The sequence below is a fragment of the Symphalangus syndactylus genome, chromosome 10, assembly GCF_028878055.3.
Source record: "Symphalangus syndactylus isolate Jambi chromosome 10, NHGRI_mSymSyn1-v2.1_pri, whole genome shotgun sequence".
Taxonomy (NCBI): Eukaryota; Metazoa; Chordata; class Mammalia; order Primates; family Hylobatidae; genus Symphalangus; species Symphalangus syndactylus.
The window spans coordinates 67,428,312-67,445,868 of record NC_072432.2 but is presented as its reverse complement, the minus strand read 5'-3'; the positions used below and the strand labels follow the sequence as shown (position 1 = coordinate 67,445,868).

The 17,557-nt window shown below is 39.3% G+C and overlaps 1 protein-coding gene across 15 annotated transcripts in view; it reads left to right on the top strand.

Annotated features, from left to right (window-relative positions):
* The window catches only part of RUFY3 (RUN and FYVE domain containing 3), a 102,014-nt gene that overhangs the window by 75,925 nt on the left and 8,532 nt on the right, over positions 1 to 17,557 (top strand). For 8 of the 15 annotated variants that reach the window (XM_055297389.2, XM_055297388.2, XM_063610391.1 and 5 more), the window contains 7 exons: positions 52 to 144; positions 1,759 to 1,842; positions 6,429 to 6,596; positions 7,117 to 7,214; positions 11,416 to 11,535; positions 12,430 to 12,529; positions 17,309 to 17,373. In XM_055297389.2, coding sequence (XP_055153364.1) covers positions 52 to 144; positions 1,759 to 1,842; positions 6,429 to 6,596; positions 7,117 to 7,214; positions 11,416 to 11,535; positions 12,430 to 12,529; positions 17,309 to 17,373 — 728 coding nt within the window. Of the gene's footprint in view, positions 1 to 51; positions 145 to 1,758; positions 1,843 to 6,428; positions 6,597 to 7,116; positions 7,215 to 8,848; positions 11,190 to 11,395; positions 11,536 to 12,429; positions 12,530 to 14,295; positions 14,380 to 17,308; positions 17,374 to 17,557 lie in introns of those variants that run through there. The other 7 variants (XM_055297394.2, XM_055297395.2, XM_055297396.2 and 4 more) reach the window with 4 other exon arrangements.

Sequence of the window (17,557 nt, the reverse complement as noted above, 5' to 3'; positions counted from 1 at the left end):
GTATGTTAATTTTAAAAAGATAAAAGATTATTTTTAAAATTTTATCCACAGCTTGCAGTTGCAAACAACAGGATCATTACCTTACAAGAAGAAATGGAACGAGTTAAAGAGGAAAGTTCCTACATACTGGAATCCAATCGGAAGGTTAATCTTACTGGATTTATAAAATATTCATTGAGAGCATATCAACTTGTTAGTGGTAAAGGGGAGTCTCTAAAGGACTATTTTAAGCAGCTGGCCTGTATCAAGCACACTTTTTATTTAGACCTCATGCATAATTGTGTGATGAATGTTGTGGGAGGGTTATGCGCCTTTTCCTACAAGATGCTTCTTGGCTTCACAGCCACCTACATCTGTTTAGAGACTTCAAGAAACAGTCTAATTCAGTTTCTTGTTTTTATGTACTAATGATTCATACAGTATTTAACAATTTGTTATGTTAAATATACTATTACTTTTATACCATGTTACTGTTTTATAAGAAGTGACACCTTATTTATGTATCACTGGGAAAGAGCTACCATATAAACGTATTTTCTAGGTAACTTAATTCCTTAAAGCAGCAAACTTTTTATACATGTCTAATTAGACTTTTGTAAACCTTTATGTTTTGTACAATCCCAAGCCTTCTTAATTAAGGACATAATTTAATATATTTAGCCCTTCATGATGACTGAGGATCATAATTACCAACATTGACAATTCCCTACTAAATTATAATAGTGCCACTTTAGGAGGCTATGGAAATTGGTAGAGCTTCTGACACCTACACTTAAGTATTCCCCGATTTCTGTGGATAGTTTTTTTCCCTATCTTTTATGCATTCACTAGCATCTCTTACTTTTTACTGATGCTTAGTGTTGTTATCTCTAGGATGATCTCTACTTTCTTTTATCTTCATGCTTCTAATCTACTGTCCCTAGGAATTCAAATCCATAGTTATTAAAATTGTTTTTAAAGAGTTACTAGGCTCTGCAAGGGGACAAAAGCAGTTTTCCATGAGTAAAGTGATTGACTTTAATGCATGGACTTCATGACTGCTCAGAATAATTTTGTTATGACCTGCTTGTTTTTATCTGTGATCTTGCTGGATAGTTGAAGATACCAGTTGTGAATTCTCTGGAGATTGAATGTATTAACATTTAAACCTATAGCCCCTGGGCTGGGTGCAGTGGCTCACGCCTGTAATACCAGCACTTTGGGAAGCCCAGGAGGGCAGATCACTTGAGGTCGGGAGTTCGAGACCAGCCTGGCCAACATGGTGAAACCTGGTCTCTACTAAAAATACAAAAATTAGCCGGGCGTGGTGGTGCACGCCTATAATCCCAGCTACTCGGGAAGTTGAGACAGGAGAATCACTTGAACCCAGGAGGTGGAGGTTGCAGTGAGCAGAGATTGAGCCACTGCAGTCCAGCCTGGGCGACAGAGTGAGACTGCATCTCAAAAAAGAAAAAAAAAACCTATAACCTAACTCATATTTTGAAATGAATGCTATGTTATTTTTAGAGGCTGATTTTTAAAACTTCTACCATCTGGTTTGGTAACCTATTTTAGGATTTTAAATAAAGTGTCAGGAAGCCCCAATTCAGCTTAACCTTTAAAAATATACTAGACTTCTTCAATTTCTTTGTTGTGTTTGTTCATTATGATACCTGATTCAGTATGATCTTTTTTTCTTGCTAAGTAGCAGTGTTAGTGTCTACTAATTCTGTATAGATTAAATCCTTAAATAGGTACAATGTTGTTTATCTTTTCAAGGGTCCCAAGCAAGACAGAACTGCAGAAGGGCAAGCACTAAGTGAAGCAAGAAAGCATTTAAAAGAAGAGACACAATTACGATTGGTAAACTTTGCTTAATTTCTAATAGTTCAGGAATATATTAAAAGGTAACTGCCCACTTAGAGGTTTTATCATACAGACCAAGATTAGGAATATCAGTAGTGTTCTGAAAAATTCTAGATCCTATAAAATGGTTTATCTCTTTTTAACCCACATTCCTTATCATACTTTCTCAATCTTTTTCTGAGTATTCTCAACAATAAGATTTTGTTAATCTTTATTTTTTTTGCTTTTATAGTTTGTATTACAAGAATATTAAGTATACAGAACCTACTTTTTTAAACTATGCAGTCTCACTCCTACCTAAGTCCTCATCCCTGCAAAGATTCTTGGAGGTGGTGGCTCCTCTTTTCTTTACAAAGAATCATTAATGTAGGATTACTCTATTTTATTTTTAGCTGTTATTTCTGATTTATTATTGGTCTTAGATATAAATGGAAAATTTATCATCCAGTATTAGTCTTAAGATTTTTTTAGAAATTAAAAAAATACATATAAATATAATATATAGATAGAGAGTATATCATCTCACTCTAATCAGAATGGCAACTATCAAAAAATTGAAAGATAAGTGTTGACAAGGATGTAGAGAAAGAGAACCTTTACACACTGCTGGTGAAAATATAAATTTGTATAGCCACTGTGGAAAACAGTATGAAGGTTGTCTTAAAAAATTGAAAATCGGGCCAGGCACAGTGGCTCATACCCGTAATCCCAGCACTTTGGGAGGCTGAGGCGGATGGATCACGTAAGGTCAGGAGTTCGAGACCAGCATGACCAGCATGGTGAAACCCCATCTCCACTAAAAGTACAAAAAAAAAAATCAGCCGGGCATGGTGGCATGCACCTGTAATCCCAGCTACTTGGGAGGCTGACCAGGAGAATTGCTTGAACCTGGGAGGCGGAGGCTGCAGTGAGCCAAGATTGTATCACTGCACTCCATCCTGGGCGACAGAGCCAGACTCCGTCTCAAAAAATAAAAAATAAATTAATTAAAAATCAGTCTAGCGTATGATCCAGCAATCCCACTACTGGGGATGTATCCAAAGGAAATGAAATCAGTATGTCAAAGAGAATCTGTACTCATATATTTATTGTAGCACTATTCACAGTAGCCAAGATATGGAATCAACCTAAGTGTTCATCAACACGTGAATGGATAAAGAAAACATGGTACATATACACAATGGGATGCTATTCAGCGATAAAATAGAATGAAATCCTGTCATTTGTGGCAACATGGGTGAACCTGGAGGACATTATGTGAAGTGTAGTACGCCAAACACAGAAAGATAAATGCCATATGATAACACTTATACATGGAATCTAAAACGTTGTTCTCATAACAGTAGAGAGTAAGGTGGTGGTTACCAGAGGGAGAGGAGGCAGGGGATGGTAAGAGATTGGTCAACAGGTACAAAACTATAGTTAGATAGGAGGAATAAGTTCTGGTCCTCTGTTGCATAGTGTAGGGTGACTAGAGTTAACAATAATACACATTTTAAAATAGCTAGAAGAAAGGTTTGTTGTTTTTTTTTTCTTTTTTTTAATTGATGCATAATAGATGTACATAGTTCCAGGGTTCATATGATAATTTAATGTACTCATGTAATTTGTAAAGACTAAATTCAGTGTTCTTGGTATACCCATCACCTTAAATATTTGTCTTTTCTTTATGCTGGAAAGAAAAGAGGCTTTTGAATGTTCTCATCACAAAGAAATGATAAATGTTTAAGATGATAGATACGTTCATTTCTCTGATTTGGTCATTACACAATTTTTATATTATCGAAACATCATGTTCTACACCATAAATTACTATGTGTCAATCATACTTTTTTTAAAAAGAATTTATAATAAGGAATACTATTCCTGTACTGGATTTTATCCAGGTGCTAGTGTTATTATATTAATAACGCCTGGTATTCTTTTTTTTTTTTTTTTTTTTTGAGACGGAGTCTCGCTCTGTCGCCCAGGCTGGATGCAGTGGCACGATCTCGGCTCACTGCAAGCCCCGCCTCCCGGGTTCACGCCATTCTCCTGCCTCAGCCTCTCCGAGTAGCTGGGACTACAGGCGCCCGCCACCACGCCCGGCTAATTTTTTCTATTTTTAGTAGAGACGGGGTTTCACCGTGGTCTCGATCTCCTGACCTCGTGATCCGCCCGCCTCGGCCTCCCAAAGTGCTGGGATTACAAGCGTGAGCCACCGCGCCCGGCCAATAACGCCTGGTATTCACATACTAACTCTTCCTGGAGTCTAAATAGTATAACAAACACAAGGACCTCCCCAGAATGTCTTTAAGAATAAGGAGAAGCCTGAAAATAAGGAGTGACTTAACCTGTACTAAAAAATTATTACAGGCCAAGCACCATGGCTCACACCTGTAATCCCAGCACTTTGGAAGGATCGCTTGAGCTCAGGAGTTTGAGCCCAGCCTGGGCAACGTAGGGAGACCCTATCTCTACAAAAATTACAAAATTAACCATGCTTGATGGTACATGCCTGTATTCCCAGCTACTTGGGAAGCTGAGGAGGGAGATCACCTGAGCCCAAGGAAGTTAAGGCTGCAGTGAGCCAAGATCGCACTGCACTCCAGCCTGGGTGACAGAGTGAGACTGTGTCTCAAAATATATATATATATATATATATATATATATATATATATATATATATATATATATATAACAAATTGACAGTATATAACATAATTTTAGATTTATTTATTTATTTATTTTTTTTTTTTGAGATGGAGTCTTGCTCTGTCACCCAGGCTGGGGTGCAGTGGTGCAGTCTCAGCTCACTGCAACCTCCACCTCCCAGGTTCAAGAGATTCTCCTGCCTCAGCCTCCTGAATAGCTGAGATTACAGGCACCTGCCACCACACCCAGCTAATTTCTGTATTTTAGTAGAGACGGGGTTTCACCACGTTGGCCAGGCTGGTCTCAAACTCCTGACCTTGTGACTGTGATCCGTCTGCCTCAGACTCCCAAAATGCTGGGACTACAGGTGTGAGCCAGCACGCCCGGCCAGAATTTCAGATTTGTTGAAAACAAAGCGATATTATTTTAACATCCTTAAAATAGTTAGCATTTGCCTTCTATGTGTTTGTGAATGAGATCTCAAAATATAATACTTTTCATAAGAAAGGTTGCAGAAATAATATATGTCAGCATTTTAAGAAGGGGTATGATTTGTTTTCTATAATGCTAATCAAGTAAAATGAGAATCTCAGTGAAGTGGCACATAATAAAAATCTTAAAATTTTTCATATCCTTTTATCACAGTAAGACAAATGTTTGTTAAGAAGGAAAGAAACTAAGAAAGTAGGCAAGGTCCTAGGTGAGCCCAGGCACAAGGCAGATGCAGAAGATCCTCAGGTCTTTATATCTTTGATCACCCAAATAATGTTGCAGTAATAATGGTTGAAACAAAAAGAGGTTTCATGTTAAGTGAACTAAAAATTCTGTTAGCAGTCGAGCTCGGTGGCTCACGCCTGTAATCCCAGCACTTTGGGAGGCTGAGGTGGGCGGATCACGAGGTCAGGAATTCAACACCAGTCTGGTCAACATGGTGAAACCCCATCTCTACTAAAAATACAAAAAATTAGCCGAGCATGGTGGCGCGCATCTGTAGTCCCAGCTACTCAGGAGGCTGAGGCAGAAGAATCGCTTGAACCCAGGAGACGGAGGTTGCAGTGAGCCAAGACTGAGCCACTGCACTCCAGCCTGGGCGACAGAGCAAGCCTCCGTCTCAAAAAAAAAAAAATTTCGGCCGGGTGCGGTGGCTCATGCCTGTAATCCCAGCACTTTGGGAGGCCGAGGCGGGCGGATCACGAGATCAGGAGATCGAGACCATCCTGGCTAACACGGTGAAACCCCGTCTCTACTAAAAATACAAAAAATTAGCCGGGCGAGGTGGCAGGCACCCGTAGTCCCAGCCACGCAGGAGGCTGAGGCAGGCGAATGGCGTGAACCCCCGGGGGCGGAGCCTGCAGTGAGCCGAGATCGCGCCACTGCACTCCAGCCTGGGTGAAAGAGCAAGACTCCGTCTCAAAAAATAAATAAATAAATAAATAAATAAATAAATAAATTCTGTTAGCCTCTTAACCATACTAGTCATCCTCAGTAATTGCGATGTTACCCCAGGGACCCAGATGGTCCTCTGGGTTCCCTGGGCTCTTGAATATATCAACAACATTCACATTTAGGAGGACTGCAACTGCTTCATTTTGTGCTGACTACTGTAACCCTGTGTTTATATTTCTATAATAAGATATGACCATCAGTTGTCTTAATGTCTAATGAAGTGTCTCAAATATGTGTATATTTTAGACATATTAAATAGCACTGTCTTTGGCTTAGCAGGTTTTTCAGATTTGTACATTATTGGGCAAATGTTATTGTATATCCTAATTATTATTGTTAATTATTAATTATTGTTAATGTTTCTGAAAATAAATGGTAGCTTAAGCTATTTTGCCAGAATATTCAGACCTGAGAGTTTTGGTATACTTTTTGCTGTGAAATATTATGGTTTATACTTAGTTGAAGAAACAGAGTATAAGCAATTTACTTACCTTTGGGGGCAGGATGTTGAGAAAGAACTGGAGATGCAGATCAGCATGAGGCAGGAGATGGAATTGGCTATGAAGATGCTGGAGAAGGATGTCTGTGAGAAGCAGGATGCCCTGGTATCTCTTCGGCAGCAGCTGGATGACCTCAGAGCTCTCAAGCATGAGCTTGCCTTTAAGCTGCAGGTAGGGGAAATATGAGGAATAGACTCACTGGCTCTCTAAAATCCTGGGGCTCCCCTCTCCCATCTTATCCTCCAGAATCACACTTTAATTATGAGAGGAAAGAATCACATCTCATTTTGATGCTAGCTGCCAATAAACTACTTCCAGAATCAGACCACCATGGGATCCTGTATTGCTATTCTAGAAAACCATGGCCACTTTTCACATTATAGCAGAGGGTGAGGGTCTTTTTTATCCTGTAGGTTAATTTCTACTCTGCAGTCTACCATGCCAGCTAAGTTATATATTCTATTAGCTTTTACACTGTAATGTGATACATTGATGAACTATTACTGTGATAACGCTGCATGTAACAGTACTAACTTTAGATAAATTGCTTTTTTTTCCATTTGAGTATTAACTGATATCGAAATATATGAACATTTCTGTTTTCCCACTTACCATTAGATTCAAAAGGCATGTGTGGTTGTATTTTAGGATTTATGTTATACAGGTTGTTTATCATTATTTTCCATAACAGAGTTCAGACTTAGGAGTAAAACAGAAAAGTGAACTAAACAGTCGCTTGGAAGAGAAGACTAATCAGATGGCTGCTACCATTAAACAACTTGAACAAAGGTAAAAGTCCTGTTTCTTTAATGAAACACTTTGGATTGTCAGTGCTGACGTGAAGAGAATGTGCTGTACATTCGGCAAATAGAAAATACATGAAATTCTTCCAAATTAGCATCAGACATTCCGGTAGAAAAAAAGCCAATTGAATGTTATGTGTGTTTTCTAAGGTATGACTGAAATGTTTTTAGGAAATGTCAATCACTTGACTAGCCTTTAGAAAAAGAAAAGGAAAGGTCAGCCTTTCGTGACTGTTTTGAACATCAGAACTCTTAACCCATGTCAGAGTCATGTGTTAGAGGAAGGATACTGAAAAACATGAAAGGACTCTTAAATATATGTATGTAATTCTGTGATTTTATTGTTCATCACTAAAGTCTTTGAATACTTGGATGCTAGGGGATATAGAGGCACTGAGAGATAGGTGTCCTCCAAGGATCTATTCTGGATCTTTCTCTCCCTTCTTTAACCCTTTTCTCTTATCTCCCTTTTCTTTCTCCTGGGTAGTTCTGTAGCTTCTGCTGTCACCTCCAGTGTGTTTCCCCAGCTCTTACCTTCATCTGGAGACCAGTCTTGAGTTTTCATCCTTTGGGCAGCTATCTACCACCAGTATCTACAATTCAGTCTACCCAAAGCACATCTTATTCCTATGCTACTCTCTTTCTCTGTTTATGTGAAACCACCATTTTCTCTCTGGCAACTCAGCAGCCAAGAGAAATGGCGGAGTCTTCAAGATTGAATGTGACGTGGTACCCAAGGTCATTTGATGTTTCTACCCTTAACACCTGCTTGTCACCCTTCTTGCACTTGAGCAAAACTAAACTGCTGGTCCCTGGATGTACTTCCCATTTTTCCCATTCATTTCTTTCCCAATAGTTCCACTAATTAGAAATGTCCTAATTCTTCCCACTCCCTTATTCTTCAGATACATTTTTAAGTTTAGGCTCAAAAGCCACCTCCCCAGAGTTTCCTCTGATACCTCTTTGCAGCTAGAAATGATCTGCCTTTCTGGGAACTCCCATAGCTTCATATTCCTATCTATCTATACTGCTTATGGCACTTCTCACTGTCTACCTTTTAACCCTTTATGTATGTCTCCTCCAATGCGAGTGTAAGCTCCCTGAGATTAGTTAACGAATCTTTTAAGTTCCCTCATTAGATCTGTCCCAGTGCCTTGAATACGCAAGCATTCATTCAGTAGATAATATGAATGAATGGATTAATGGATGACTTCTTATATTCAGATGATTCTTAACCAGTAAGGGTCCTGAACAGCAGGGCATATTAATGTTAACTCAAAACTTAATGGCAAATTTATAAATAAGCCTGAAACCTCTTATATAGCCAAATAAAAATGTATCAGTCTACCTAGGAAAGATGGTTAAGTACTTGCTCATAAACAGTTATATGTTTATGATTTAACAAAATGATTTTACTGTTCATAAATTGTGCTTTTGAAATGAAATGTATCAAATTTCTTTTCAATGATGTTTTGACTTGGAATTTAAAGCAAACAGAAAGAGAATAATGACTTATCTCTTTGAATATTAAGCTGACTTATTCTCTTGCTATTTTTGTGTTTCCTGTTTATCCATTTTCTCATTCCCCTTTCACTTCATTGTCATTTTTATTTTATTTAGTGAAAAGGATTTGGTGAAACAGGCAAAGACCTTAAATAGTGCAGCAAATAAACTGATCCCAAAACATCATTAGGCATTTTTAAGTTGGTCATGTCGCAAGTCTGATATCACAACTTAATTGTAAAAGGAAGAAATCTGAAAGTTACTACATTTAAGCTCTGATTCTACATAAAATGTCACCAAAAAGTTGACTTTGAATTTGTTGGACTTTTAAAAAACCAGTTGGAAATATAGATTGGGTTTTTTTCTTATTGTTTTTTCCCCAGGGTTCGAAAAATTGGTATAAGTTCCTAATTAAAAGCTGAATAAACTTTGAGAAATTATTTCTGAGTTGACCAATAAATAAAAATACCACTTTTTTTTAAAAAAGCCTAGGGAATTGAAGCTCTGTACATATATTAATGATGCCTTTACAGCCCAATCCTTGATAATATCAGATTCTCGGTGCATTGTTCATGTCTGTATCTGCAAGCCTGTTCTGCCATTGCAGTGTGATGAACTAGAGGTAACTACCATGTGAACTTGGACTCTTCTAAAATAGTTCTGTGTCTCTTAGACCATGACCCCTTTTCACTTTTGTTACATAGGTTTAATCCCCAAGCCAAGGATAGTACTTAGTATTTCACTACGCTTCTATTCTCAGTAACCAAGATTGCTTGCAACTTTTTTTGCCTTAGTGACTTTTGAAGAAAAAAAGAAAAGAAAAACAGCATCCTTATCTTTCTTTAAAATACATAGAGATAAAGTTAGTAATTAGGTAACCTATGATAACATAATAATGTGGACGCTTGGGGAAACCCTCCTCATGTTTGTCATCTTCTACCTCTGCCATTTTCCTGCAATTCCGCTTCCTACTTAGGCAGTTCAGAGAGAACAATTCTAATAAAAACACTCCTTTCCTATTACAAAAAATGATGCAGTACCCATTTTTCATGTCCTGCTTTTCTTATATTGGAGTAAAAAGGACAGGGTATAGACATGAATGATGATAGTCTACCTGGCCTGTCATTTCTTACCTGGAAACATTTACTTAAGAGTTTCTGTTACTTTTTGTTCAGATGGGGATTTGCTAAAGGTTCTGGGAAGCTAATAATTGAATTATTAGAAAAACATTTCAGAATAGGAAGTAAATGATAAACTTATATTCTTTATTATTATTTAGTACAAAAATACAGATTCCCAGTAGATAGCCACAAGCAATATTAGCAGGGCTTCTGTTTCTAAGTGACCACAGACTAACCCTTTCTAGGCTTTAACATTGTAAATAATCCTATAAACAGTCTGATTTTTTAAGATGATTTTTGATGTGAAGAGACGGGCTTTATGTAAGCCTTCATTCCTTCAAAAGGTCCTGACAAAAATACTTGTTTTTTTTTTTTTCTCTCTCTTTTTTTTCATTCTGGTATGCTTTGCAGCATTTCAGCTGCTTAGGTGGGGACACAGATAACCCCTTCGCTTCCAGCTCTTAAAATTCTTTATCTTTTTCTTGGCAAAACCAGAATTAAGAGTGTAAGATAGATTCCTGTGTGTTTATGTAGGTCCCTGCACAGATTGGACTTGAACCAAAATTAAGTCAAAGAACATATGTTTAGACCAACTTCATGGAAGTGGAAGATCCTGTGCTCTTGAACTTATTTTAATTCTTATAATTTGCACCTATATAAACAAAGCTCCTACTGTATTCTTCTCTTCATCAACCTTTTGTGGTGATGGGTTGCCTTTTCTATGAGCATTTGGAAGGAGTGATCAAATACCAAAATTCAACTTTCTAAAACCTACACATAGCATGCTTTTAAATTCTATTATATAAAGCCCCAAGTGCTTTACCTTCTAAAACATGCAATAGGTGCAAAGTTATAAGATATTTAGAAGAAAACATCCATCAGAATCTTCTGGAGAATATGGTCAGAGTCTTAAACAGGCCCAGTGCTGAGTTCTTTGTCCATTTAGTCACACATCTTTTGTGGGAATGGGAAAGGAAGGAGACAGCCAAACTCTGACAAAGGCTTTTCCTTATAGAATAACCCAAAGCCTAGGTGAGGGTTGATATATAATGTCCCATGATTTAATATATGTGGTTTGGGGGAAAGGACAAGAAAAAACTATAATTCCACATATAAGAAGGTAGTTGCCTGTTTACAAGTTCCAGTTATGTGTGTAAAACAGAAAAATTAAGTACCAAACCTATTAGGAAATTTTTAAAAAAAAAGTGGATTTAACTTAAATTACTGTGTACTTGAGGTTGGCTTTGGATATGGATTTTCTAAAAAGTGATGTTTTATTGTTTATCATCTAATGGCTGTAAACTGTAGTACTAGAATAAAAAAAAAATGGAAAATCAGCTTTTCCTCTGCCTGGTTCACCTTCATCTTGCTTTTCTTTAGAATTTGTTTCTTCTCCATCTTTCCCCCCCATAATTTCTTCGCCTGTGTCCTGCAAAGTTTTTTTCCTCTCTCTGTCTCTCTGTGCATTCTTCCTTGGGTTATTTTATTTTGTGTTGTGAACTTGGTCTTCCTCCCCACCATGGCTTTTGTTTTTTATCACAAGTTCATGTGGCTCACATCCAGATTGCGCCAGGCTGAGCGAAGCCGCCAGTCTGCTGAGTTGGACAACCGGCTCTTCAAACAGGACTTTGGAGACAAGATCAACAGTCTGCAGCTGGAAGTCGAGGAGCTCACCAGGCAGCGGTGAAGAGGGGGCAGCTTGAGCTGACAGGGTGGTCATGGGTAATTCTTAGGGTAGACAGCAAGAAAAAGGGTCTCATGACTTCCAGCCAGGTTTGCTCTGTCTTTGCAATGTCCTTTCTCTGGAAGTGGAATTCAGAAAGCTTCACATACTTCAACATTCCCCAAATCCGATCAACATGCTTTGTGATCAAAAAATTAGGAAATTAGAGCCCAAGATCCCTGATAAATAGTAATTATTAGCCAAAATAACACTAATAATAATATGTAATATTTCCTGAATTCTTACTGTGTGCCAGATACTTTAGGCACTTCACGTGCAAACTCTCCTAATATCTTCATATCAACCCTATTAGTGATATTATTGCCTCCACTTTCAGATTAAAGTAGAGCTTAAGGCTGGGCGCAGTGGTTCATGCCTGTAATCCCAGCACTTTGGGAGGCCGAGGCAGGTGTATCACCTCCTGAGGTCAGGAGTTCCAGGCCAGCCTGGCCAAGATGGTGACACCCCATCTCTACTAAAAATACAAAAATTTGCCAGACATGGTGGTGGATGCCGGTAATCCCAGCTACTCGGGAGGCTGAGGCAGGAGGATTGCTTGAACCTAGGAAATGGAGGTTATGGTGACCTGAGATCATGCCACTGCACTCCAGCCTGGGCGACAGAACAAGACTCCATCTCAAAAAAAAGTAGAGATTAGAGAGGTTAAATGTGTCCAGATTCACACAGTTAAGCTTAGAAGTGGCAACATTATCATTTAAAAACCTGTCTCTCCAACAGCAAGCCCTTAACCATTCTTAATTACTGCACTTTAAGACAAGGGATTGGTATTCTTTAGAGAATATGTCTGTATAGAATTCCAATTTTTCATCCTTTTCCTTTCCAACTTACCTCAGGAACCAGCTTGAGTTAGAACTAAAACAGGAAAAAGAAAGAAGATTACAAAACGACAGGAGCATCCCAGGAAGGGGTTCCCAGAAGTCAGAATCCAAGATGGTAATATTTGCTATTCCCTTGTTCTTTTACTTAATTTCAGTTTAAATTTTAGAGGCTACCTTGATAGTCCTGTCAGTTTACAGATCACATACTTAGTGGCTGTGTCCTCAAGTATGTAGATAGCAAACTAGTAATTGTGTGAACAAATGAAAGCTTGATTCTGAGTCTGCCTCTAGGATACTTTCTCTAACTTGATTTCATTTGGAAAGGGGGATTTTAATAATCACAGTGACCCTGTTTACCTTTTAATAATTTTTTAAGTAAGATTATTTTGGTGTCTTAACAAAAATATATGTTCCTTGGATTTCTGCTAAATAATAACTTTAATAAAATAGTATAATAATCCCTCTCCAACCCTGAATTCCCCTTTAACAGAATTTTCCTCAATGTGGATTTGCTTCTGTATACATTTTTCAAATCATGAGGATTTCACTTTGAGTATCCTGAAGGAACTTCTCATGGGAATAATTAGAGAGGGAACTAGGCTTGAGGAAAGGAAGGTAATACAGAATAAAGAGCAAAAGTAGAAATTTCTACATAATAATCTTAGAAGGAGACCCCTCCAGCACCTCCAGTGGTGAAGGAGCTAAAATTGGGTAAGATCGTCTCTGGGGCCCAGGAAATAATGAAATCAGAAAAACATAAAATAACTTTTTCTGTAAAAGACAGTGAAAAAATTGCCTCCTGTGTGTACATATTATACAAGGGGACTTCGAAAAGATCATGGGAAATGGAATTAAAAGGTAAAGATATATAAACTTTATTTCTCAACCTAAGTTCCATCAAGGTCAAGAGACTTTAGTAAGTGATGATACCAGTCACTTAGGCCGTCCCTGAAGAACTGAGGGTCCTAGGAATTTCATCATATCAATACAATCTTTTTTACATGATTAACTGAAGAAAAATTGGTGCCCTTTAATGATGTTTTGAGATTAGGAAACAAAAAGAAATCAGAGGCGCCAAATCAGGACTGTAAAGTGGATGCCTAATGATTTCCCATCATAACTCTCACAGAATTGCCATTGTTTGATGAGAGGAATGAGTTAGGAGCATATTTCTGGTGGAATAGCACTCTCTGTTGAAGCTTTCCTGGGCATTTTTGTGCTAAAGCTTTGGCTAACTTTCTCAAAACATTCATCACAAGTATTAGCCAGGTGTGGTGGCACATGCCTCTAGTCTCTAGTCCCGGCTACTTGGGAGGCTGAGGCATGAGAATCACTTGAACCTGGGAGGTAGAGCTTGCAGTGAGCCAAGATCACACCACTGCACTCCAGCCTGGGTGACAGAGCAAGACTCTGTCCCAAAAAATTAAAAAAATTAAAAACACTCTCACAATAAGCAGATGTTGGCATTCTCTGGCCTTCCAGAAAGTCAACAAGCAAAGTGCCTTCAGCATCCCTAAAAACTGTTGCCATGACCTTTGCTTTTGACCTGTCTGCTTTTGCTTTGATTGCACCACTTCCACCTCTTCATAGCCATTGCTTTGATCGTGCTTTGTCTTCAGGATTGTACTATGAAGTTGTTACATCTCCTGTTATAATTTCTCAAACAAATGCTTCAGGTTCTTGATCCCACTTGTTTATAATTTCCATTGAAAGCTATACTTTTGTCTGCAGCTGATATGGGCACAACGGTTTTGGCACCCATCAAGTAGAAAGTTTACTCAACTTTAATTTTTCAGCCAGAATTGTATAGGCCGAACCAATTGAGATATCTGTGGTGTTGGCTATTGTTTCTACTGTTAATCGTTGGTCCTCTTCAATTAGAGCATGAGCAAGATCCTCACAAATTGATGTGGATAGTCTGCTACTGCAGGCTTCATCTTCAACATCATCTGGCCCCTTCTTAAAGTGAGTTATACTTTTGTAAACTGCCGACTTCTTTGGGGCATTGTCCCCAAAAGCTTTTTGTAAAGCATCAGTAATTTCACAATTCTTCCATCCATGCTTCACCATCAATTTGATGTTTGTTCTTGCTTCAGTTTTAGCAGAATTCATGTTACTCTGATAGGGGCTCTTTTTTCTTTTCTTTTTTCTTTTTTTTGAAACAGAGTCTCATTCTCACCTAGAACTGAGTACAGTGGCACAATCATGCCTCATTGCAGCCTCGATTTCCCAGGCTCAGGTGATCCTCCTGCCTCAGCCTCCCGAGTAACTGGGACTGTAGGCACACACCACAACACTCAGCTAATTTTTGTATTTTTTTGGTAGAGTCTGGGTTTTGCCATGTTGTCCAGGCTGGTCTTGAACTCCTGGGCTCAAGTGATATGCCCACCTCAGCCTCCCAAAGTGCTAGGATGACAGGCATGAGCCACCGTGCCCGGCCAGGGGTTCTTTTCAAACTGATGTCTTATCCTTTTTAGTGACTCAAACCAAATCCTGATTAGATATATTAAAATAAGTTAGTACAAGTTTATTTTGGTGCGAAATGTTTTTGAAGTCCATGCACAGTCTTTTCGTAATATGCATTTTCCATGAACTTTTTGAATACCTCTAGTATATAACAAAGCAGGAAGAGTTCATAAACTATTTAAAATTTCTAGAGAGTGAGCTGCTAATTTACTGGCAAATAGAAAACAATAGTATGTGGAAATTTATTAAATAGTACCACTACTAATAATTTAAAGTGTACAAAGAACCTCTCTAGGCCAGGCGCGGTGGCTCACACCTGTAATCCCAGCACTTTGGGAGGCCGAGGTGGGCAGATCACGAGGTCAAGAGTTTAAGACCAGCCTGGCCAACATGGTGAAACCCCATCTCTACTAAAAATACAAAAATAAGCTGGGCATGGTGGCAGCCTGCTGTAATCCCAGCTACTCGGGAGGCTGAGGCAGCAGAATTGGTTGAACCCGGGAGGCGGGGGTTGCAGTGAGCCAAGTCCACACCATTGCACTCCAGCCTGGGCGACAGATCAAGACTCCATCTCAAAAAAATAAAAAAATCAAAAAAAAAAACCACTCTGTGTAGCATGCTATCTTTATTATTTTAGTTTAGTGAACATAAAATCTAAAAGGCTTACAAAAGTTTACTTAAAATCTTGGCCTATCTCACCCTATTTTTCCAATGAGGTTTTAAGTTTTTCAATCTTCAGTTGTTGCCTGCAGTGGCATTTCCAGGAGGATAAGCATTGACCTCTCTTCCTTGATACTTGAGTGGTGTAAGAACACACATCTCAGCTGGGTGGCTCACACCTGTAATCCTAGCACTTTGGGAGGTCGTTGGCATGAAGATTGCTTGGTCCCAGGAGTAAGAAACTAGCCTGGGCAACATAGGGAGACCTCATCTCTACAAAAAAATTTAAAAATTACCCGGGTGTGGTGGCTCGTGCCTATAGTCCCAGCTACTCAGGAGGCTGAGGTGGGAGGATCACTTGAGCCCAGGAGGTCGAGGCTGTAGTGAACTGTGATCATGCCACTGCACTCCAGCCTGGCCAATAGCATGAGACCTTGTCTCAAAAAACCAAGCAAAAAGAATACACATTCCACTTTCGGATGCACATGGGCAGCAGTCGAAGGCAAGCAGCGGTGGGTGTGTGTGCCTCAGAAAAAAATGTAGCCCTTATAACTGCCCAGCACCTTGCCAGGCGCAGTGGCTCATGCCTGTAATCCCAGCACTTTGTGAGGCCAAGGCGGGTGGATTGCCTGAGCCCAGGAGTTTGAGACCAGCCTGGGCAACATGGTGAAATCCCATCTCTACTAAAATACAAAAAAGTACCCAGGCCTGGCGGCGTGCACCTATAATCCCAGCTACTCCTGATGCTGAGGCAAGAGAATCACTTGAAACCAGGAGGCAGAGATTGCAGCGAGCCAAGATCGCACCACAGCACTCCAGCCTGGGTGCCAGAGTGAGACTCTGTCTCCAAAACAAACAAAATTTGCCCAGTCAGGGCTTAAGAGTATTGGTAGAAATGCAATTTGAGGCCAGGCGCGGTGGCTCACGCCTGTAATCCCAGCACTTTGGGAGGCCGAGGCGGGCAGACTACCTGGGTCGGGAGTTCAAGACCATCCTGGCCAACATGGTGAAACCCTGTCTCTACTAAAATACAAAAATTAGCCATCCATGGTGGTGGGCGCCTGTAATCCCAGCTACTCCGGAAGCTGAGGCACAAGAATCACTTGAACCCAAGTGGATCACTTAAGGTGAAGGGTTCGAGACCAGCCTGGTCAACATGGTGAAACCTCATCTCTACTAAAAATACAAAAGCCAGGCATGGTGGTGCACGCCTATAATCCCAGCTACTCAGGAGGCTGAGGCACAAGAATCGCTCGAACCCGGGAGGCAGAGGTTGCAGTGAGACGAGATGGCACCACTGCACTCCAGGCTGGGCAACAGAGCTAGACTCTGTCTCCCAAAAAAAAAAAAAAAAAAAGTTATGGCATTGGGGCATCAACTTGATTGAACATCCAGAGGATTACAGTCTGCTGGATATGGCCATCCTTGGTTTTACCAGTTTTTCAGAGCTCAGTCTGGGGGAAAGAAAAAAAAAATCCTACTTCCCCTAAGAAGTAACTGATATCTGGAGCCAGCTTTGCAAGTAAGTAGAACACATTCTGAATTTTATCTGAATCTCAAGAATTAAAATACTACTTTGAAAATCATTTGTCACAAACTGTCAGAATAGTTAAGAAACTACTTAGAGCAAAGAATGAGGAGACATAGCTTGAAAGTCAGATCCTACTTAGCTTTATACCCAAACTAAGGGATTGCGGAAGAAAATATTTGCAATATCATTGTTTAGCATTCTGAATAATTAATAAATTGGGCTGTTTTCTTTTGGCAGGATGGGAAGCACAAAATGCAAGAGGAAAATGTTATACTAAAAAAGCCCCTGGAAGAAAGCCACAGGTGTTTGTTAATCAAGTATTAACTAAGATGTAAAGTTATTCTGGGGTGGTGGGAAGGAGGGAGTTCTTTATATACAATTGGCATTGACACCGACCAGACACTGACTTATAATATTAATATGCCAGGAAGACGTTTCAAGTGGAAGTTAATAATAAAACATATAACATGTATTAAACCAAACCCA